Source organism: Camelus ferus, chromosome 28, assembly GCF_009834535.1.
Source record: "Camelus ferus isolate YT-003-E chromosome 28, BCGSAC_Cfer_1.0, whole genome shotgun sequence".
Lineage (NCBI taxonomy): Eukaryota > Metazoa > Chordata > Mammalia > Artiodactyla > Camelidae > Camelus > Camelus ferus.
The window spans coordinates 480644-504927 of NC_045723.1; the positions used below are offsets into that span (position 1 = coordinate 480644).

At 45.6% G+C, this 24284-nt stretch overlaps 1 protein-coding gene across 12 annotated transcripts in view; it reads right to left on the reverse strand.

Annotated features, from left to right (window-relative positions):
* The window catches only part of MAP4K4 (mitogen-activated protein kinase kinase kinase kinase 4), a 143719-nt gene extending 127028 nt beyond the window's left edge, over positions 1 to 16691 (reverse strand). For 10 of the 12 annotated variants that reach the window (XM_032469683.1, XM_032469678.1, XM_032469675.1 and 7 more), the window contains exons 1-2: positions 16352 to 16555; positions 15955 to 16020 (exon numbers count right to left, since the gene is read on the reverse strand). In XM_032469683.1, the coding sequence (XP_032325574.1) occupies positions 15955 to 16020; positions 16352 to 16408 (123 nt within the window). In that variant the 5' untranslated portion in view covers positions 16409 to 16555. Of the gene's footprint in view, positions 1 to 344; positions 490 to 15954; positions 16021 to 16351 lie in introns of those variants that run through there. The other 2 variants (XM_032469668.1, XM_032469676.1) reach the window with 2 other exon arrangements.
* Between the last annotated feature and the right edge of the window lie 7593 nt (positions 16692 to 24284).

Genomic DNA, 24284 nt, shown 5'->3' on the forward strand with positions numbered 1-24284 from the left:
AAGACTACAGACATTCCCCACGTGCTGGTCCCACTGAAATGAAATGAAAAATCAGTTCACCCAGTAACGGAGCCCAGGCCAACTTTTCCCTCTTATCGGAGAAGGCTATGAGTTTTTACAATAACTGATTAATGCAAGCCAAGAGTTTGTCTTTTCCCTACACATAAAGAAATCAAGCACAATCGTAAGAGAGCCTTAACCTCAAGACTTAAGCCTCAAACCCCACCACAGTTTTATTCTTCCTAAGAACTGGAACTCAGATTCAGTCTGGTTAGTTCACCTGCAGAGAGATCTCATTTCCCCTTCATATTAGCATTTTGGGGAAGGAAGTAAACTTCACTTACTCTCCTGAACAGCCAACGAGAAGCCGGCAAACTAAAAGCCGAGGCTGCAAGACTTCCCCTCCAGGCCCGTCTCTCATTTCCTGCTGAGCTAAGACAAGCAGGTCTGGTGTCCCCGACAAGAATCGAGGCGTTGGACCGCCTAAAACCAAAGCAACAAACAGCTTATCACCCTTTTACTATTATCAACCCATCCCAATACAGGGATGAAAAACGCTAACTCCCTGCTGTAAAACAGGACATGTGGTAACACTGTAATTAAAGGCTGATTACACTTTTTTGTAAAATGAAGATAATTAAGAAAGTCAGCATTGTATCTCCACCTCAGTGCCGAAAAATGGAGTCTTCCACAATATCCAAAACCTTCTGAATGTTCCTCGAAGAACAACAAAAGGAAGAGAACGAGAGAACTGACATATGACAGAGAAAACGGGAATGTACTTAAGTCCGCCAGCCCTGGTCTCACACTCCACAGCCCGGCGAGCTGACCACAGCTGCCCGAGGAGCCCAGAGGGGCTGGTGAAGACCCACCCAACAGGGAACAGGGCCTGGCCCGGCCCAGGGTGCTGACCCTGAGGATCAAGAGCACATAAAATGATGGCTTTTTTAGGCCATTAAGTTTCGGGGGTGACTTGTTACCCAGTAAAGGTCAACTGAAAGAGGCATTCTTCACCGCCTGATACATTAATTTTCTGTCTTCTTAAACTCCATGAAAGCACAGGCTGTGTCTTTTTTGCCAATTCTGTATCTCCACGATCTAGAAGAGAGTCTGCAGTAATTTGGGACTGGATAAATATGCTATGTATCTGAACAGAAAGCCACATGTGTTTCTTAGTTTAAAAAAAAAAATGAAAACCTTAATTTATTACTTACTAAAGCATTCGTACTTCAGAGCACAAAGTTTCTGTGCCTTTACTGTGAGCACACTTCATGACATTGTTATATACTGACCTGTGTCGTTCCCCCTACCAAACGTGCATGTCGAATCCGTAACCCCCCACATCTCAGAACATGACTGTGCTCGGACACAAGACCTTTAAAGAGGTGAGCAGGTTAAAATGAGGCCATAGAGCTGACTGGTGTCCCTATAAGGAAATCTGGACACAAAAGGGCACCAGGGATGCCCCCGCACAGAGGAAAGTCCATGTGAGGGCAGAGCAAGACAGCAGAAACCAAAGCTACCAACACCATAACCTTGGACTTTCAGCCGCCAGAACCATGAGAAAACGTTGTGTACACCCCCCAGCCGGTGGCACCTTGCACCTCAAGCAAACTAGGACAGGTATGCAGCTCCCTTACATTTGTTCTGGCGGCTTCGTGTTTCTACCACATTCTCTGAAAAGTGAAAAAAATTACTGACGGATTCATAAAAGAAGTACTGGGTGGCAAGTAATTTTTTAAATCGACATTTAACTAGGAGGAGCTCTAGCCCCATCTCTGTGACTGAGCCCTGGGACTTTTGGAAGACGTCTGCAGCCTATTTAGAACAAATCTTAGATCTGCTGTTGTTTCACCAAAGCTTGAACTAGATAATCTTCAAGCCTCCTCCCAGCCCTAACATTCAACGAGCGTAAGTGGAAATAATTCTCAGAATGGCCCAATAATTTTAAAAGGGGTCTTCGTGTCCCTTCTTACTCAGGGTTGGTGGGTATCACCAATGAACTTCAAGAAAAGGAAGGCTAGTTCCCCCACAGCTGGTTCTTGCAATTAGCTACAGAAGATAGTTGCACAATGTATTTCTCATACTCTTTTAGGGGGAGAGGGGCTTAACTGATGCTTCCTTCAAAGAAGTTACTTCAAAACATAAGACAATTATGTCCCTTAAGTACAAATATGGTGTACAGAGATGGTGTAATTTTCTCAGAGTTAAAGTTCATTTCTCAACGAAGTTTCTTCACAAGTAGAGGAAACGCATTTTGGAAAAAATCTTCCTTCCCTATAACGTGGTCTGAACAGGTTGCCTGGGTGAAATCTGTGTTCTGAGTGGTTCCTCTTTTGCTAATATTGATAAAGTTTTAAAAAGTTAAATAAAAACTATGTTTTGAGCATATAAGTGTTAAACTAAACCTGACAAAATGATTATGTAGCGTTTATGTAGCACCATCAGATTTCCAAAGTGTCTTTAAGTCACTATTGTTTCTAAAAGCAACATATGAGGTTGGATTTAAGAGTTATCCGTATGGCATGAGGGAAGCGCTGTCACAAGGCCGGCTGAGTGTCAGGATGGCAACTGCAGTGGAAATCTCCCTGGGTGTTTGTTACTTCTGGTGAGGTCAGACGGGAGTCAGGAATTTTCTCACTTATCTCTGTCAAACTGGAATACTGGGTTAGCAAAGCACATTTTTTCCTCTGAGATGAAATATTTTAAGCATAACAAAGATTTTGGTTTCACAGAAATATTTGATTAATCAACCCTTGAAGTTCAAGGTAAACTATTTCTTAGTGGTTCAGGGCCAGAGTCTTTAAGAAGAAACACATTTCTCTATACTTTTCTGATCCTGATAGGTATGTTATCTAGGTATGCAGTTTGTACATATTCTGGAGCAGACTTTTCACTAGGTATGTGAAACTTTCATAAGAAATGATAAAGTAATCTGGGTAGACTTATTTCACATCTGGGTATGTTGGCTTGCGTCCAATTCTTCACATCTCTTATTTTTCCCTCTTCTGTGCTACAGGGTGCTTACTGTATCGGGTCACTAAGATTCTGAAAAAATCAGTGACATTATCCAATTATTTCTTAATTCATCTGCAGGAGGAAGAAGCCTCGAGAATACCTCTAGATAACTCTCTCACAAATACATGGGGGCGGGGGGAGTCTACTGTCTTTGTGACACGGACACATGTATGAAAGGACATTAGTCTGCAAAACAACAATCCTCTCACCACGAGAGGAGCAAGTCCCAACTCACAAAACTTCTGTCAACTACCAAAAAGCTTCTTGAAAGTATGTGCTAGGGTCAGTCATTAGTAAAAAGATTAGCAAAATCAGTAGGTTTTTTTGAGGAGCAAATTTGGAGAATTCACTCTTCCCACTTTCAAAACTTTCCACAAAGCTACAGAAATCAAATCAGAGTGGTACTGGCATAGATAAATATAGAGATCAATGGAACAGAATTGAGAGTCCAGAAATTTAAAAAAAAAAAAAAAGAGTTCAGAAAACCTCACATTTGAGGTCAACTGGTTGACAAACAGACCAAAACAACTGAATGGGAAAGAACACACTTGCAACGAAGAGTGCTGGGCATCCAGGACGTCCCCAAGCAGAGAAAGGAGCTGCACACCCACTTAATTCAAAGTGGATCAAAGAACTAAACATAAGAGCTAAAACTATAAAATTTAAAAGAAAAACACAAGAGTAAATACAATCTTGGCTTAGGAGTTTCTTAGATCATGACGCCAAAAGCACACACACAAGAAAGAAATAGATAAATTGAACTTTATCAAAATTAAAACTTCTGTGCTTCAAAGTATACCACCAAGAAAGTGAAAAGTCAACCCAAAGAATGGGAGGGAAATTTTGCAAGTCATGTATCTGACAAAGGACTTGTATCTAGACAACAGGTAACTCCTACAACTTAAAAACTTAAAAAAAAAAAACCACAATTTAAAAATGCACAAAGCATCTGAATACCATTTCTCCAAAGATATTCAAATGACCAACAAGCACATGAAAAGATGCTTGAGAAAGAGCCAGAAAGAAATAAAAGAGAACAAAGGCCAAGAAGAAAAAAATCAACACCTTATATAAAATTTAGCATTTTAAATCACTTTTTTCATATAATAAGTAAAAAGGAGAATACATATTTTCAGCTAATTTCATCAGTAGCAAATTAATGAAATGTCTAATTCAATCTTAGGGTTGATGACTGGCAGAAGCCTTGTTTAAACAAAATAAAACAAAAAAAATTCACATTCTGATGTCTAGCATTAGTAATTAAAAAGGCCTTTTTCCCAGTGTGATTAGAGAAAGATTAGAAACATACTCAATATTAAATTTTTTCAAAAAAGTCCACAAGACCATTTCACTCAGAAAACTCAGGAAAGAAAATTATCTTTTGTCTGTATTATCAAAAAGCAAATACATAGTACCCGAACAGAAATGTAAAATTTCATCTTTTAAATCATTTCCTTGTATGACCTGAACTCCAGAAACTTACTGAGAACTATCTGACTATCACAAAGCTATCTGCGCAGCAGCGTTCCCACTTTACAGAGGCCGCTTCCGGCCCTAAGGTGGGAGGACCTGCAGCGGGCCATCCCCTGCCTCGTGTGCAGTGTACACCCAGGGCCCTCCAGCCACAACTAAAAGCACCAAAAGTGGCTCACAGGAAACCCTGAGGTCTGACAAGAGCACCCTCCCACCCCACCTCTCTGCGGCAATGCTGGGGTGAGAGCTGATAACTGCTAACTGATGCAGGAGATTCAGAACAGCCCCAGATGTAGGCTGCAAGGGGGCTCCCAGGAGACATAAACTCAAGGCAAACTGGAAGGCGCTGGCAATTACCATCATCCACGGACCACACCCTCCTGTCTCTATGCAAAGCTCTATTAGCCAAGACGATGGCTAGTTTTAACTACAAGCCGATGGTTCACTGCTCCTCGCCGAGCTCTGCCACACCCGGAGACACTGGATTTAAGGTGTGTACCCCCGACCCCATCTACTTTCTCAGATCCAGCTTAACCGTGTGCTCCCACAGGCCCTGCGCTTCCCATCTGCAGTATCCCCCTCCTGAAACTGCCCACTGTGGGGTCCAAGGGGGCACGTGCAGACCCCACCTCCGTTCACCGCCAGGTGCCCGGCACACGCCACATGTGCAGTGAGTACTGGGGTAACAGAGGACTGAAAGGAATCCTGCTGAGCAGAGCAGACTCAAAACATCTCACAAACAGCGAAACGCAACAGATACTAAGCCCTCAACTCACTAAGCAGTAAAGAGCTGAACATCCACAGGTTTCTTCTGGGAACTAAGGGAAGAAGCAGCAAGAACGGACGAGGAGCGCGCGGACATACGGAGAGAGAACAGACACCCAAGCTCAAGCAGGAAAGGCCCGAGAACGGCAGGCGCACTCGAGCGGCGTGAATTACACCCAGTGAGTCGTGCATCCAGAACACACATCCTCAACCCCAGGCCACACTCGGGGCCCGACCTGGGAGCCCCAGTAACTCGTACAATCCCTGGAGGCACAACCTTGACTCAGGCAGTGCTCGGGCTTGGACTTGAGGTCTCCGAATGGAAGAGCCCTAAGACTACACAGCAACGACACACAGAGGGTCTCAGAAAAACTGAAGCGGGGAGGGCTCTGGTTGTCAACAGTACTCTGTCATTATCGTAAGCAGGTAAGAATGAAGGTTGTAAGAACAAGAAATTTCAAAGTCTATATATTAGTGTTTAATTAATTTGATCTGAATACAGTGAAGCCCTTAATAAAGGATATAAAAATACTTTAGGACGAAAGATGAAAAAATTACTCTAAATGTACATTTGAAGCAAATCAAATGAGTAACTGTATTCCCCCATATAACACAACAAACCATTTATTTAACTTGCTGTACAGCCTTCTGACCAAAGATAACAGATTTTTGTTTTATTTTTTTTTTAACCCTGGTGAGTCAACAGCTTCTGCCTCAGATTAAGGAAAACTCTAGTCTTTAGCCATCACATGGCAAATGGCTGGCTATTTCCAATGGAATCCCCCAACAAAATGTAAGAAGGAAAAACCAGTTTGGTCTAGTTCTCAACATCAGTGACCTCACTGATAAGTGAACAGTTTGTCTTTACAGCGATAAGAAAGAAACTGTTTTCATGAGTAAAGAGATGACCTAAACTCAGTGATGACTAATAAGGAGAGTCGGGAAGGCAGAGGTTTCAGGGAGGCAGGCAGGCCAGCCGCATCCTCAGAACCAGGGGGGCATGGTGCCACTGACAGAGAGGGGGACAGATTCCCACTCTCTCCCCTCCTCGACGTGAGGCTCCAAGGTGCAGTTCCACCAGGAAGCTCTTCTGAAAGGGCCTGGGATGCCAGGCCCAAACCCCTGCTGAATGCATTCCTCACAACAGCCAAACCTGCAACTGCACCGTCCATCAGCTGGCAAACTGCAGACAAAACACAGCACATTCACAGCCTGGGACGCCATTCAACAATAAAAAGGAACAAGCTAGCACACTCCGGAGCGTGGACGAACCTCAGAAACATGATGCACAGCGAAAGGAACCAGACACCGGAGACCACACACTGTGTGATTTTATTTATATAAAATGTTCAAAAAAGGCAAATTTAGAGAGACGGAAAATAGATCAGTGGTCGTCTGGGGCTCTGGGCTGGAACAAGGGCTGTAAAAGGGTAGGAGGCATCGTGCTGGGGTGATCAAAGTGTCCAACACTAATTGGTGGTGACGGTTACACCGCTCAGTAAACTTACTAAAATCACTGAAATGCAAGCTAGAAACAGGTGAATTCCGTGATACGTTAAAGCATACGTCAATAAAGCTATTTTTAAAATAATTTTTAAACCTGCCGAACAGACCTGCCTGTCTCTTGGGGCTTGTGGGGAGCAGCAGCGGGCCTGGTGAGACACCCACCGCACCGCTCTGCATCCTGCCTGCCTGCCCTCCTCATCCTCCCATCCTGGACGTGCATCCCCCAAATGAGGTTATCAGCACAGAGACCGCGCACTAAGGCGCTGCGTGACTCCTGTTTTCGTTTTGGTTGCTGGCGTTGCTGTTTTTGTTGTTACTGCTGTGGATGAAAAGCAGCCAAGACCCAAACAAAACCAGAGGTTTGAAATCAAAGATATAACTTCTGGCTAACTCCTAGTCTGGTGGACTGATCCCACAAGTCACGGGGGTTAGTTCCCATACGAATGATTATAAGGTAAATAGAAGAATAAAGAGAGAAAGAGGCGATGATAGCAGAGATCCTTCTATCAGATTCTGACAGCTAAAAAGTGAGCAGTAATTCACTTAGGAAAGAGGAAAAACTGTTAAGTGCCAAATGAGGAGGACAACAAAAGTGAGGCAATGTGCCCCAGAGAACCCTGAGAAAAACACCATTTGGAATCAAGTGATACCAAGTGAAGTAATAGGCTAAAATCAGAGATGGCACTCAGTGACTGAACGCCCCAGGTCCCTGGCCCCATCCCACACAGTCTAGTGACCACAGCACATCACTCCACCCCCCAGAAACCAGAGGTTTAGTCCCTGAAGAAACCGAAGGAGAAACGTTCCAGACAAGAGGACATGAGAGAAGATGGTGGGACCCAGGCTGCAAGGCTAAGATACTAGACTGTAGATCCCCAGCCTCCTTCCTCCACTCTGATCCCCAGGACCCCCCACAAACAGATGTACTATCAGGAGGCGGGTTCTTCTTAGAGAAACCCCAAAGACAAGCCCTGCAGACACTCAGCAGTGGGGTTCCCCACCCACCAGTGCTCCCATGTTAAAGAGTCAGCAGTCAGCAGCCTCCAAGTCACTCCTAGTGCCTCACTCTTAAATATGAGCCCTCCCACATCTCCAAGCATTTAAGGGAAATCTTCAGCATTAAAGATAAAGACCCAAGTAAACAAAAATGAAAAATGAAATCTGCAGGAAACGGGATGCAGGAGCACAAGAAAACCAATAAAACAAGAATATCTACACTCAATATTCTCAGAGAGATAAGACATCCATGAAAGAACAGATGTAGTTTTTAAAAAAAGGTAAATGTGAAAGAGGGCTTCTCTTATAAATTAAAAACATGACAAAGTTGAAAATTCAATAGAAGTATTGAAGTGGAAAGTCAATGACATCTCATAATAATAGAACAAAACAAAAAAAACATAACAATAGGGGAAATGATAAGAAAATAAATCAAAGAGGTGACTAATAGGACTCTTGGAAAGAGAAAGCAGGGAATTTGGAGGGGAAGATAAAAAAAATTTCCCAGAACAAAAGGGCAGCTCCTGATAAAAGAAATGACCAAGCACTTAGAACAGTGAGCGACAACACAAGGCAGCTCACAAAACGTGGGAACACAGGAATAAAGAGAAGATCCTAAAAGCTTTCCAAAAGAAGTTTTAAATAGGTCCCACTCAAATAAAAGAGCAATGTCTTCAAAATTCCAAGAAAAAAATGGATATCCAACCTAGAAAAGTCTCCACCAGCTAACATAAAAATCCCACGTGAAGGAAGAAATCAAAGCATTTTCGGCCATCCAAAGACTTAAAACCTTTACACCCCAGGCAACCCTGCCTATAAAGCTGTGGCAGGATGTCCTTCAGGAAAGCAAGGCAGTAAACCAGAGGGGGAAAAAGACTGTGGCATCCAGGAAACAGATGTTCCAGGACTAGTGCTACGCACCAGGGCAGGACAAGCCGACCTGGCCAGCTGTGCGGTACCTCCAGGGAGAAAAAAAGTGGCACCTATCGGTTATCTGAAACAATCAATCATCTGACATGCTTCAGTGTTTAGAAAAACCACTGATAGGGGCGTAACTTTCCTAGGCATTCGATGCATCTTTTAGGGCATTTGTAGGGGTAAACTAATGACAGGTACACAGAAAACCAAGCCAACGAAAAAGACGATGTGAGGAAGAAGGAGTTTTTGCAAAAGAAAATGTAACCGTATTAGACTGCTTGGCTCAGAGATAAATGGTGTAACATAAACAACTATCATTTTAACCCCAAATTATGATATCCTCATTTAAGGGAGGGGGCAAACTAATCCTTCAACTACAGAGGACCACACTGGTAGTTCAACAACTGGAACTGCTGCTGCAAGAAGTCAGTAAATGCATAAAACTGATAAATCAAGAAAAAGCCACAGAAGCATCTAAGTCAGAAACACGGCAGTAAGTTTCAGAGGGTGAAACTAACCGCACTGAAAACGGATGCCTCTTGGGAACAGGACGGCTCCCAGCTATGATACGAGAACTTCAGTTTGTCCCACGATTGTAATTATAAGCCTACCTAACCCGGGTAAGTGCTTTAAGGCCCTATTTGTCATAGAATGAAAATAAAGTTTTTAGGTCATAACATGTAAGTGGCGGGGGGTTTCCTTTTCAATAATCGAAACTGAACAGTTCCAACACTCGGCCACATCTGAGATACGAGCACTGCTCCCGGGATGGAGGCCCAATTCAGCAGAAAGCAAGAAGCAGCTCCCCACTCCGGGTGGACAGGGCTCCCCCATTCTCCAGCTCACTAATGCAGGTAATCGACCCAAGGGCTCCCGGGGAGCCCTGCACACAATCCATCCTGCCAGCCCAGTGCTCCTCCAGGCATGTCCTGCTGACTGGGGTACCACAAGGTAACTTCAGAAACTGAGAAGGACGGCGTAGCAAGTTGACAGGGTGATATTATGTCCTTTGATTCTGCTAATAACAAGCTTGAGGCTGGCATACTGTATGTTCACTTTCTCACCTCCCTTCTCTAGTCACGTGTCTGTAGTCCAGTTTCCGGCACAGAGAAGCCCCTGGAAGCTGAGAGCCCCATGAAGTCAGAGCCAGTGCCTCGTGCTGGCGCATGCGCCGTGTCTACAAGCAGCTCTGTGGTAGAGCTGAGGTCATACATCTGGCACCTGGCACCCAGCCCATCTTCCCTGGGCTCCTTGAGAGTAGCCGTACTGCCTGCCTCTGGAAGTGACAAGTAACCAGCCCTGAACAGCTCACCTGTCTCCCCACATCAGTTCTATATTCCTCATGATGCTACACAGATGTCAGTTTCTAAGATTCCGGTTTTTAAAACTTGCAAAGTCCTAAAACTTATCATTCCGTCCCTTCCTTTTGAAATCCTTACAGAAAAAAAGTGCCTCCCGAGTCATTGCCTGCCAACACATCACTTCTCTTCTGAATAATGCCAGCAGACTTTTATTACTGACCCAGCCTCATAACAGAATACCATAAAAACCTGAGGCCACAAGGCTGCCATGCTGGTCACTGGTAACATAACATCACCCAGGTCTTCTCCATTCTCTTCCTGGCCACCCCTCTACAAATCCAAAAAATGTATCCTGAGTCAATTCTTGCGTTATCATATTATAAGAGCAAAATAACTGTGCACCAAATCTTCCAAAGGTACTTGGGCATCTCTGCCCCTGATAATCATATAATTGCTCCAAATTAAATATTAAATTGCTCCAAATTAAATATTAAGTATATCTTAATATTTTACAACTGGTAATTGAGAGTAGTATTAAAACCAACTTGAATTCATGAAAAATCTGTCTATAGTAAATATTCAAAGCAATCATTTACAAATACTTGACAGGATGATCTGTGATCCACTAGCTACACATTTAGCTACTTGTAGGAGGAACAAAGTCTTTAAAACACTGATTTTTAAAAGGTAAGGTGGTCACCTGAAATTGTTTCAACCCTTAAAATTATCACAAATCCTAACCAGGCAGTGCTTGATTTTGAGAGCTTACTGTGGATTAAGTCTTTGACTCCAATACAGTCAACGTCTACGTGGTCTGCACTTTCTGTGCATTTTACTTTTCACAATGGGAAGTGAAGATTCCAGGTTGTCACATGTCAGTGTTGCCCTCAGGGCAACAGTTCTGCTTCAGTATCTGGACCACCTGAGTCTGAAAGCAGTGACTTGGGCAATCATTTATATTCTACTGCCCTCTGCCAATTTCTTTAAATTATTAGGATACAGAAAAATGAAAGCACTGATACTAAGAAGCACAAGCATTATAAACCGAATGCAACTGAGAGATGAAAAACATCTGATGCTCTGAGGGTAGGCATCCTCTTGGCTCAAGCAGCTGTTCACAACCAAGTGGAAGTGTTTATTTACCAAGAAAGCAACGTAACAAAAGACCACGTTTGAAATTCAAGTGTCAAAACACTCATCTCTAGGTTAAAATGTATTTAGTTTATATTATTTTTAGTTCCCTGGGAATGAGACTCCTTAGATTATTCCTTGGTTTAGCACATCTATTCTGGGATTTATTATTTCAAAAGTAGGATGTATTTTTTGAAAAATCACCTTTGCTTTTCCAGGCCAGTTCATAAAAATCTATGAACACACATACTATACCAGAAGTGCCCCCAAATAATACTTCTGGATAATGTCAAGATGTAGAAATACACCTATATCCAAAATTGGTTAATAAGAAAAAAGGCAAAAAGTTTGGAGCCATGCAAATAAATACTGTCACTACAAAGTTTCAAGCAACAAGGAATTAAAAAGCCATCCTCAGCAGCGTTTTATCTGGTGGGTGATTTTTCTGCAAAGCTTTTGATGTTCCTCATTTAGTTTATTTCCAAAACAGTTTTTGGAAGTTTGAGGTCGATATTTGTTTAAGAGAGCCACACACCACCACTGTGTACTCAACAGGGCCGGCTTCCCCTCTCCCTTAACCCAAGCCCAGAATCCATCTGGCAGGAAGGAACTCTAGTCTCAGGACAAGTCTGTACATGCCACTAAGTGGCAGACCAACGCTCCTCCTATTGAAAACATCTAGCTCTACCAAATTCATGTTGCCCCAGTGGATGTCTGTATCTCCAGTTAAGAACAAGAGATGCTACCCTTACCAGGTGTCATTTACAGAGCCTCCTCATACAAGAGCTTGTTCCAAAACGTTACACTGATGATTTTTAAAAGCTACACAATTTACAGGGCACTTCACTGCAGAGCAATGGAAAGTAATTTTAGCACTCTTCCAAATCCCAAGGTTTCTCCTAATCCAGTAGGTACACACTGAATCCATTTAAAGGGCCACACCAAAACCTGCAGGAGAGTGAACTCAGCAGATTAAATCAATTTTGCGAAGAGGAGAGCCCAAGAATTTATCACTCCTCTCCCTACCACCACTGCCACTACCCTGCCATGGCCTTCATCTCCTCTCTCTGCACCACTGTCCAGGCCAGCCATCTGACCTGCTCCTTCCCAAAACCTCATCTGACCAAGTAAGTCTCCTACTCCCAGGGACTCCCAATCCCTACGAAGCTTTCTGTGGCTCCTCAAAGTGAAGAATGATGGCACTCCTCAACTCCTGAGCAAATAAGCCCTCCTCGAGATGCCCACTACTCCCCAGCCCTCCTGCCATTCCCAAAGGTCACCCTCTGCCCTTGGGCCACACCGCCCCCTTTCTCCAATAGAAGAGGAGGACAGCACTAGCACAGTGCCTAGTGGGTGGCGACCTCTCAGGCTGGCTCTGCTTACCGTCCCCGGGCCTCAACCTCCAAGGCCTCCAGCTTACCCTTCCTCCAAGGACAGGGTCAGACAGGGTCAAGATGCTCCATCCACCCTTCCTGTAAGTGAGCCCTGACTCCAGGCACCGCACCTGTTGGATTCTAAACCCCCTAACTCACTCCCCCTCTCGCTCCCTACCCGTGCCTTTCCAGATGCAGGGTTTTCCTGCCTCTGGCCAAGACATTTTGGAACACCTGCCACTGAATGCTCACAAAATGCAAAATAACAGTAGCTATCCCAAAAGGAAAAAAAAAAAAGGTCAACTATATATTAAAAATAATAAAATCCAATAACACAGAAACAAACTTTGATTTGTCATTCCTGGTTTGGATTTTTTTACGCTATCATTGTCCTGCTTCGATGAAAATAATTAAAATTCACTATATTTCCTTGACATGCACAGATCATTTCAGAGACATTTTTATAAAAATACAGTATTCTGAATGAAACCTTGTGAAAAGAAGTTCACCATTTTTTTAACACTTTAATTTAGGGTAGCCTTCCCTCTGATCCCTCAAAAACCTAAAACAAAAAATAGATTTCTCTAAAAAGAATATAGCTTGTGTTTCAACTCCTTTTATAAAGACAAAGTTACATAAATGTTCAACTATACCCAGACTATTTATCATTTTTGTCAGAGAGAGAAAATTATAGACTACCCCCAAGAAAGCCCCATTTTCATAGAACTTATCAAAACTCAGAAAATTCCCTCTTTCTACTCATTCATTTCATGTAAATATAGTTGTCTAAAAATAAGCAACCACCATCACTAAAAAAGTTCATAGGAAAAAACATAAACTATAACAACAAAATAATTAGGACTATAGGTTTTTCAGCTTACAGGTGTTTTACCTGAAATTATGTTTTTAAAAAAGTTTCTTTATAAATAACAAATCAGACACAAGTACTTTCCAAACTCTCATGCTATTCACACCAGCGGATAGTTCAGCAACAGTAAACAAAGCCAGTGTTAATAATCTAATCCCAAAACCACCATATGCAAATCATGCCAACAAAAATCCCAAACAAACTCCTAAGCGTGACATAAACAATTCTAGAAACTGCACATTTAAAGGCAGAAGAAAATGGAAACGTTAACTGTTTCTGCTATTCCCATCATCTCGAAGACTAAATTTCCCAGTATCAGTTCATAAATATGAAAAAACTTCTCTTGATAGTAAGAAAACAACATGTATGAGATAATCAGGGAAATGTTTAACACTGAACATTTGATAGTTAAGGAATTAATTTTTTTAGTGTGAGAATAGCATTGTGACTATCTAAAAAATGAAAAAGATACATACTGAAGTATTTATGGGTGAACTGGTATCTGGGCTTTATGTTAAGATAGTGGAGGAGGGGGAAGAAGACAAAACCAGATTAGTCATGTGCTGGGAACTGTGAAACTGCTATCTACCCTCCCTCCCTGTGTGTTTCAAATTCCCCATAACAATAAAACAACTGCGGGCCAGCAAAATCTCAAGCACTATTTTGCTCAGGACTGTATGCCACCTTTGCAGATTTCTTAATTCCTCAGGTTTGCACAATTTTAGAATTCCTCCTCGACTGTACTGACTTTGTAGTGAGAGCCAAGTCACTGCCAGTATCCCCAATACTTCTCAAAAGTGGTGCTCAGCTAATCTACGGCAAAAGCCTGGGGGAAGAGAGCACAACCCAAAGAGGGAAAGAGGGTAAACACTTGGCAGCGAACCTGTCCCAGCTGCTCCCATAAAGAACTCCCAGCTCCTAAGCCAATAAAGACACTTTCAGGTTTCACTCTTCCTTTACTCTTATGGTTTAAAAGGGGGGGGGGGGGCCTTCAAGTTGACTTCATCGGCGTTTGCATCCATGCTGACCAAAGAAGACACAAAGAATCCAACTACTGTATAAGCAGGTCAAAAAACAAGCTTTGGCTAACTCACTTGGAAGAGTACACTCACCACTCAGATTTGGCCAGAAAAACTGGGTTAGAAAAAACTGGTGCTTAAACAAACACCGGAGCTTGGGAGGACGTCTTTAAGGCAGTCAGCAGACCACTCAGGGAGTTGCAACACAATCTTTTCCAAAATTTTCCGAAGGCGTCCAAATTCAGTTGAGCCCAGCAGGCTGCGTTAACAGGGCTCCCTTTCAAATTCAAAAATCTGGCCCCAGCCCCAACAGTTAACCAACAAAACACATGCTAATTCACTTGAAATCACTGAAGAATACTGACTCAAGCTCAGGCCACAGGCCGGTACACAGCCCCGGCCAGGGGAAGTTGGGGCTGGGCAGAGGCGTTCTAGAGATAGATAAGCCTTATTCACAAAGCAGAAGAGAGACAATGGGATCCACACTTAATTTGGCCTAACAAAACGTCTACAGTCAGCTTCCAACCCTCCCCCCCATCTTTAATGAGACAATGACAATTCTTCACAGCGAACCACAAAGCCCTGCTTCATGAGATTTTTCTATCCCAATCTTGTACTCAGCTAGAAAACACTGACAGCTACAAAATACCCCCAGTGGCGATAACTTTTAGAAAGCGTTCAGTAATAAGAAACAAATCAGGACAGGGAGAATGTTAACATTCTGTTTCAAACGTTCAAGGTCTGCACCTCCATCACCCACAGCTCGCATGGTCTCCAGCATGTGCCCTGGATAAAAGGAACAGCCCTGCTAGTCACATTGGGTGTCAGCTACTCAGAGCAGAGACAGAGACTCCAGATATGTTCGTTTCATTGGGGGGGGGGGGGGGTGCTCGCTTAAAAAAAAAAAAGAGAAAGACCTGGGGTGGGTGTGAGATCTGGGCATCCTCTCCCCTGCTCGGCTCTGCCTCTTTTCTGTTTCAATTACACACCTGTCAAACAGGTTATTCCTGGAATCCAGACTATATAATCCTCACACTGTAATTCTTTCTGCTCCTGCTGCCCAAGCGCACACCCCTCCCTGGTTCCCCAAAATATGCAACCATCCGTAGACTGTACGCTAGTTACAAAGTAGTCCCAGGTAACAGCAAACTCCGCTCCCTGAGCGCCTGGCAAGCATTCAAACGAGGAAACTCGAAGACAGTTCTCCAGGAGGCCAAGGCAGTGGGTTAGGATAATCACAGGCCAGGCCTGCCTATCATGAATTTTAATTAACACGCCAGCTCCGAAGGCCAGATTCGGGAAAGACGGAAAAATCTAGGTTATCGGATGAAAAAGAAAAAATACTTTCCTATTTTATTAAAGAAAAGTGCATGCCGGAGAGTGGAGCTGATCTCCTCATCCGAGAGCCAGGGCGTGAGGTCTTCTAAGGCCAGTCGGAATATAAACTCTGCTTAAAATCAGAGGGACGGCGAGGCGAGACCCCTCGCCCAACTCCGGGCAGCGGCGTGTATCCATCACCCTCCCGGCGCCCCTGGACCCGAAGTTTCAACCCGTACCCGGGAAACAAAGGAGGCGCCCGCACCGACCTTATAGACTTGTCCGTAGGTGCCATTTCCCACCACTTCCACCAGCTCGAAAATCCCAGCCGGGTCCTGGAGAAGGAGGGGAGGGGTGAGCGGTCAAAGCGGCACAACAATGAACCGAAGGAGCGGGGCAGCGGGAGGGAAAGGGCGGGGACGAGAGCCGCGGGTTTAGCCCGGCGCGGTCGCCGGCGCCCGGGGGACGGTGATAGGGGTCGGGGGGCCCGGGGCGCGCAGGGCTCGGGGTCCGGGCGGCAGCCAAGGGTCGCGCCCGGGCCCCGCACACGCCGACGCCGCCAGACAAAGGGGCCGCCGCGCCCGCCGCTCCGCCCGCGGCGGCGCCCGAGCGCCCGGCCCGCCAGGGCGCGGCCCCGGCCCCCCGCGCCCCGCGGCGGCCGCTCACCCGCAGGGAGGAGAGGTCGATGTCCACCAGACTCTTCGCCGGGGAGTCGTTCGCCATCTTCCCTTTCTGCCGCCCCACGACGGGCCGCAGTCGAGAGCGCTCCGCTGTGCTCCTCGGAGTCGGAGGCCCGGCTGGGGCGGCGCGGGCCGGCGGGCGAGGCCGGGGGCGGCGGGCGGGCGGAGCGAGAGCGGGCGGCGGGCGGCGCTCACTCCATGGCCGGGGCGGCCGGCAGGCCCCCGGGCGTCGGCCGCGCCTCAGGCCCCGGCCCCGCGCCCCGCCGCGCGCCTGGACGAGCGGCCCGGAGCAGGGGCCGCGGCGGCGCCGAGAGTGGAGCCCGGAGCGCGAGGCCGCCAGACAAAGATGACCGGGAGGCGGCGGCGAGGAGGCGGGAGCGAGGCGGGGGGCGGGGGGCGGCGGCGGCGCGGGAGGAGGAGAAACGGGACACCGAAAATATATTCTGAGGAGAGCAAACAGCTCCCCCTTTCCTCCTCCGGCAGGAAAAGCGGGCGGAAGCGCGCTCGCGCCCTGAGCCGGGCTGGGGGCGGGGCGGGCCGGGGGGCGCGGGGCGCGGCACTGCCTGAATATTCAGCAGGGGTGGGGCCCGGACAATAGCCGAGGCGGAGCCAGGCCTCCGGGCCAGGTGCGGGGTGGGGGGGAGCACGCCCTCCTCCCCTGGCGACAAAGGGAGACGGGCCGGGAACCCCCGGCAGAGGGGCGCGCCCACCCTGCCCCCCTCGGCCTCGCCTGCGGCGTCCGGCCCACCCCTACTCCGGGTCCCGCAGGAGGAGGATCCTCCCGTCCCCGCGCTCCCCATCCCCTCCCCCACCACCGCATTCGTCCCCTTAAGACCCTCATTTCCGGTTTCCCCACCTGGTTTTCTTGTCCTTTCTTTTCTTTTCCAGGCTAAACTGGTGACCTGGTTATAGTTGGGGATTCGCTGAGCCTCGCTTGGCTGCTCGGTCCCGAGACTTTCGGTGGAAACCGAATCCAGAACAGGTCTCCCAGTGCCTTGGGCTGAGCAGCTCACTCACCAGGTGAGCACTGTGTTGGGAACCAGAAGGACTAACCCAAGTTTTGTGCCCAGAGATCACTGAGCATCAATAAACCGGCTTCTTCGGCAACTCTGGAAGCGACTCAGCAGTTACGCAATTTCATCCTATTAAACAAGATACCCTGTGCACAATAGTCTGTGTCACTCACTACGCTGACCAAAAATTTTCAGCGGCTCCCTATTACTTCCCAGCAGGTTCTCAAATGTGATAGCTTGGGAACCTCCAAGAGGGGTTGTAAAAGCACCGACTGCCGACCCCACCTCCAGAGTTGTGATTCTGCAAGTGTGGGATAGGCCCCGGAACTTGCATTTCTAACAAGTTCTCAGATGATGCTAACTTGCTGTTACAGGGCTCACACTTGGAGAACAGGAGCGTTGGGAAATCCAAGACCCTTGATAACCGGTCTTCACAAACACCATCATCACGATCTGTCAATTCTTGGTTTATACACAGTATCAGTTTAATCCCTCCTATAGCCCTAGAGTGATATTATCCTCATTTTAGGGGTGAGAAAACCAAAGTACTGAAGGAAATTGCCCAAATTCCTTAGAGGCCTAGCCTGGAAGAGGAGCAGGGATTCTCACCAGGCCGGCCTATTCCCAAAATCCAAGTCTGATCCAGCCAAGTGAGTCTTTGACACAGAATCTGTCTAGCCCTCTCCTGCCTCCCAGCAGTTTGGTTTCCAAGATTTTGACTGTGAGAATCCCTCCCAAGGCTAAAATATATTCAGGGATTCATGGAACCTATTGATGAGGAAAATCATAGTAAACAAAGTGTTCCTATGAATTTAGTCATGCTTTTGAGTGATTTTTGGTTTTTAATGTACCAACAACAGTGGCATTATCCCTGAGTGTAAACTGACTCAGAGAGTTAGACTGGTGCACATGTGAACCTTCAGACCACAGTACTAGTAATAATAGTTTAGTAGTTTTTATTATTAATACTAGGTAACACGTATTGGATCCAGACAACATGCTAAATCCTTTACATGTACCATCTTATTATTCTTCACATTAGCCCCAAATGGTAGATACTCTTACTTTTCCCACTTTACACATTAGGAAACCAGCATCTAAAGAAACTGACTTGCTCAGTGTTCACAACTGAACCTGATGCAGAAACGCCAGGGTCCACCAAGCCCAGCCTCCCAACACAAGTTCACAGCCTCAGCTAGAACCGCAGGACGCTGAGGCCCACCTCAGACCCCCAACTTCTTTCCTTAGCCAAATTCTCTGTATCTCAAGCTCCATTCGGAAACAGACTCTTCTTTCTGCAAGATTTCTCAAAATCTCTCTCCTAAGCTGCTGCTTCCCATATCACCTTCATGATAAGTATTTCCCACTCTCAGTTCAGTACCTTTTCTTAAGTGGCTGCCCAGTGCAAGGCACTGGCTTAGCCATCACCTGACATCTAAGGAAGCTCAAGACAGCTTACCCTCAAAGAGCTTACAGTCTGCTGATGGATGGGAGACAGTTCCACAGATAGCTATAGTTAAAGGCATAACATTATAAACCCTAGCACTAAACAGGTCTAGTGGAAAGTATGCCAGATTAGGGGTAAAACTGAACTGTGTTAGAACCTAGCTCTGTTATTTATCAGTTATGCAAGCTGGCACGTGTTTAACTTCTGAGCCTCCATCGTTTCCTCTTCTGTGAACGAGATAAAGACAGAGTAAGAACAGTTAAGAGGCCATCCCAAGAGCACAGGCCAGGGTAATAAGGCCTGGAGAAAGGAGATGTGAACCGTGTTAGGCCAGGAGACTCTCCTAAGACTTGACATCTGGTGAGATGCCCTGAGGCAGTGTAGACAAAGAGGTAAAAGATTTGCTTGTGTTTCAGAGCCCTGCTCACACTTGGGAGGATGCTGTCCCAACAGAGGAAAAGGTGGGAGTTCCTAAATGGTGGTGCCAAAGGAAGGTTTGGTTTGGGACTCTGCACAGTTTGCTAATTTTCCATGCAGAAGCGGTGTATGTCTGCCTACCTCCAAGGCAGGGGAACCATGTTCTCACTCAACAGCTGTGTGTTAGCTCAGGCTGCCAGAACAATCCCACAAACTGAAGTGGGGCTCAAATATCAGAAATCTCTTTTCTCACAGTTCTGGAGGCTGGAAGTCCAAGACCAAGGTTCCAGCTAATTTGGTTCCTGGTGAGAGCTCTTCCCAGCTTGCGGACAGCTGCCCTCTGACTATGTCCTCACGTGGGCTTTGCTCAGGGTTAGTTTCACACAGAGAGCAAGCTCTCTGGTGTCTCTTCTCATAAGGACACCTGTCCTGTCGGATCAGGGCCCCACCCTTACGATCTTATGAATTCAACCTTAATTATTGCCTTAGGGGCCCTATCTCCAAATACAGCCACACTAGGGGTTAGGGTTTCATCATATGAGGGGGGAGACACAAACATTCAGTCCATAACAAGCCACGTGCAGTACCTGTTGCCAGAAAGTAGGGTTAAATTGGGGCCTTGTCCTCAAGCATCTATTTGAGAACACAAATAAACCCACTCAAAAAGATAATAATTCAGAAAATAAATAATAATTGGGCATTTTAGGCTGGAGGAAAAGATAGCTCTCTTGGACAAAGAATGAGAAATTAAAAGGATGAGGAAACTGGCCATACTGGGCAAGAGGATTCAATTCGGAGAAGCTTGAGAGACAGCCAGGCAGGTTAGGTGGGACCAGAGGACAAAACCAAGGCCTGGGCACTGTGAGGGTTAAAAACAGAACCCAGGGTATAATCATATCAAGGGAGAAACAGCCTAGTCTTGGGTTTCGAGAGCTTGGGTAGCAGGTGATGCTCTGGAGTTCAGCAGGCCATGGGTAAACACGCATCTTCCCAGGGTACCATGGGCTGGACTGGCAATCATCTCCTGTCCAGTCACAGGCATTCCAGGGGGAGCTTAATTATGCCAGAGGTCGACGCTGATGACCCCCTGGACATCACTTTACTTATTTCCTAGATTTTTCTTTGTTGCAAAAATATTGGTAGAAATTGATTTTCAACCTCAGAAGGGGGCAGGGCCAGGGAGGTAGCAGAGCCGTGAAGCTGGACCACATGAATGTAATTCAAGGGGTCGGGGTTGTGGCAGACTTGGATCCACTGGAAATAAACGACGGACATAGTGGTAAGCAAGGGGAATTGGGTAGAACAAGGGAACCGGGGGTGGGATATGTTCACAAGCTCCGAAAGGGAAAAGCATAGGTTGAAAGGTGTGAGATCTGAGTTCTGATTCGCTGGTGGACACGGTGTCACAAATGCTTCTCCTCCCTGCCCCTCAGTTTTCTAACATGTGGGATTGGATGGAAATGATTGAAAGGTCCTCGTGGGGCCTTGGCGACTCTGATTTATATAACCCTGGCCTCAGCCCTGTAACTGTTTACACCTCCTGGCCAAGTGGAAGAGGATTGACTGGAGTAATAGAAGTTCATATGAAGAACACGTGGGAGGCTGTGGGTTCGGCAGTGAAGCTCAGCCCTTTCCAAGCCATCTCTGAGCACCGGGAGAGGAAGCAGCCACTGTAGTGCACAACAGGATGGAAGGCACAGGATGCAGAAGCAGATTAAAGGGCAGCAAAAGAAGAAGCAGACCAGAGGCAAGACAGACACGGTACCTCCGCAACCAGGGCTGAGTAGTTGCCACTTCGGTGATGGAGAAGCTATGTGAGCTCAGATCTCCCCAAAGCAGATCCTGAGACAAGGGTTTGGGTGCCGGTAATTTACTGGGTGATGATCCCGGGAAGCACACGTGAAAGGAAAGGGAAACATGGGAGGGAGACAAGCCAAGGAGAGGTGTGTTCATGACCAGGGCATCACTGGGCAGGTGGGCTGGGGGTACCTCACTGGTTGGGAAATGAGAAGATGCAGGTGTACCTTCCTTTATGTGTACCTGTGATCACTGAGGTTTTGGTAAACTTTTTTTTTTTTTAAATTTGGGGGGTGGGAATTAGGTTTGTTTGTTTGTTTAATAGAGGTCCTGGGGATTGAGCCCAGGACCTTGTGCATGCTAAGCACGCGCTCCACCACTGACTTATACCCTCCCCTCCTAAACGTTTTTTTTTCCAATTTTTTTAACATTTTTTATTGATTTATAGTCATTTTACAATGTTGTGTCAAATTCCAGTGTCGACCACAATTTTTCAGTTATACATGAACATACGTGTATTCATTGTCACATTCTCTTTCGCTGTGAGCCACCACAAGATCCTGTATATATTTCCCTGTGCTACACAGTACAATCTTGTTTTTCTAGTCTACATTTTGAAATCCTAGTCTGTCCCTTCCCCCACCCAGCCCCCCTAAACATTTTTTTAATCAACAGTGTTTTAAATGCAGAGGAACTTGCTATTTAGAGAGGACTCACTTGAAGTCTTTAATAAAGAGAATTACTATCCCTTAATTTATCCTTTTTGTAAATTTCTATTTCATGTATCAGGATTGCTTAAATCAAGTTCACCCTTGAAAAGTCTTTGACCTGCAAAAACCCCAAGAGGCCTCAGAAATAAGCTAAGAGGGAGCCCTAGCTTTAGAAATGAAGACGGAAGTTGCAGGACGAGGTTGGGAGGAGCTGGACGGGGCTGTTAAGCTGCTGTCACATGTGTCTGGTTTGGATGGGTGGCTGGGCCGTGGGAACCGGGGGCTCTGCCTAGGGACGACCAAACCCGGCCTGCGAGCTTAAGAGCCAACAAGTTAGTTTATACTTGACACATCTCTGTCCTGAGCTTTTTCAGCTAAATCTCAGAAAGTGACCCGACCTGCGGGCCCCTCTTCTGCCCAGCCGTTTAATACATCACAACTGAAAGAGAACCTTGAGTTTGAATATGATGCGTCAGATTCTGGCCGAGGTGCCTCGGAAGAACCGCCATTGAAGAGGAAGGCGTTCAGTCATGATCAAGTTTATCCCTTTAAAAATGAATGAACCACAAGGCTCCATTAGTGACCCTGCAGGCTGGCCTGTCCTATTGATTTGTAGTTCTCAGTGAATTATCGTGACTCTGGTCTCAAAATCTTCTAAAATATGCCCTATGATAAAAGATTAAGTGGTGACATACCAGTGATAAACTATGAGCTATAAATGCCATATATGAATTACAAAATGGGAGGCCTTTTCTGTTCTCTTGAATAAACATTAAGTATCATCTTCATCTTCTTTTCACCATCTTTATTCCATATTTGGTGGCCAACTAGTTTGGAAAATGTAGTCAGGACCAGGTCAAGAGGCCAGCCACAACTAACTGACATGAATCCCCAGGATTTGTCCTAACTCCTGGCTCCAGACAGCTCCATGAGGTTTAGGGGGGCAGGGGTTGGCAGGGAGGGAAAGAGTGGGCCAAGAAAGTGTGTCTGGATCAACATGAAGTCTTTACCTCTCCTGGAAATGCACCTCAGAGTCACAAAAAGGAAAGACCACTTATCTTTCCAGAATTGCGTCTTTTATTGCTTTAGAACTTATTGCTATTAGCCTCCTGTCTTGTAAACAACATATTCAGAGTTAAAATAGTATCTGTGGGGAAGTGCTACCCAAAAATGGCCTTTAGAATCACAGCTTAGCTGTTTAGCTCTGCAGAGGAGGTGGGATGCCAGGCAATGGCAAGAGAGGTTGAGAAGGGAGTCATCCAGAGATGAACACAACATACACCAGCTGGGACCTGTCACCCCCATTTCCCAGGAAGGGGAACAAGACATCACTCAGAAAAAAATGAGCCAGTGGCCTCAGAAGCATTGAAAAGCAACGTTTGGTAACTATTAATTCTTTACACACATTGGACGTTAAGAAAGTCCCATTCGCACGGCCATTCTACATAGAGTGGATGAAGCCCATGTTCCCAGGGACTTTAGCGTTCCCCAGAGATGGTTCTCCCAAGGGAGACGGAGGGAATTAGTAATGGGACTGCTAAGCCCGCAGCCTGGCCCTCCTCCTTCCACCATACAAGTTCTGCTTTTATATATTTTATACATGGGGAATATGAGTAATAGTTTATTAAGACAAGATTTCCACTGCTAAGAAAAGTTTGCACATCACAAGCTAAAGTATACTGACAGCCCAGATTTCCAGGATCACCCGATACATACATAGCTATTAGAAATATTTCTACTGGGTTCACAACTAAGCATTTAGGCATTTTTTTCAATCATTGCCATGACCTGAGTAGAGAAGCAGAAAAGATACCAGAGTAGGAATTGGGAACCTAGGCCCTGGCTTCAGTTCTGCTGGAATCTACACGGTCACCGTGGTTAGATCACCCAGCCTGGTGTCACGGGAACAAGTATTCACTGACTGCTGGTTCGTGAATTAGCAAAAGCTGCACTGTAAGGTACTCCCTCTCATACACAGATCTGAGGGTCAGCTGTGTCCCCGTTCCTATCTGAGTGTGACCATGGCTTGTTGGGGTCTATTTGATGGCCTGTTTTTTTCACAAAATTACCTACCTCCTGTTTCTCACGTAGCACACTTTAGAGAGAATTGACAAGATAATCAAAGACATTTTTAATTCCTTAGCGCCAAAAGACTGACTAAAATAATGAAAATAGAATTATAAAATCGAGTTGCCCAACTGCTTATGTTGCTTATGTTGAAAAACTTAAAGGATCCTGACAAAAAGTGTGTCATAACAGAGAAATGTATGTTGTCATTTTAATTAGAAATGGTATGAGCTGTAATTAGAACTGGTATGAGATTATTGTCATAGCTACATCAAAACTAATCATAGGAAAAACTGGGAAGAAATATATCAAATTTTAGTAGTCTGTGACTGATGAAAACTGTTTTTTTCCTTCTTTCAGGACATGTGATCCTACAAATGTCCTCTTATGAGCATGTCTTATTTTATGACATAAAGAACATAAAGAAATTTTAAAATAAAATGAAATAAAGTAATGACATTAGTTTCC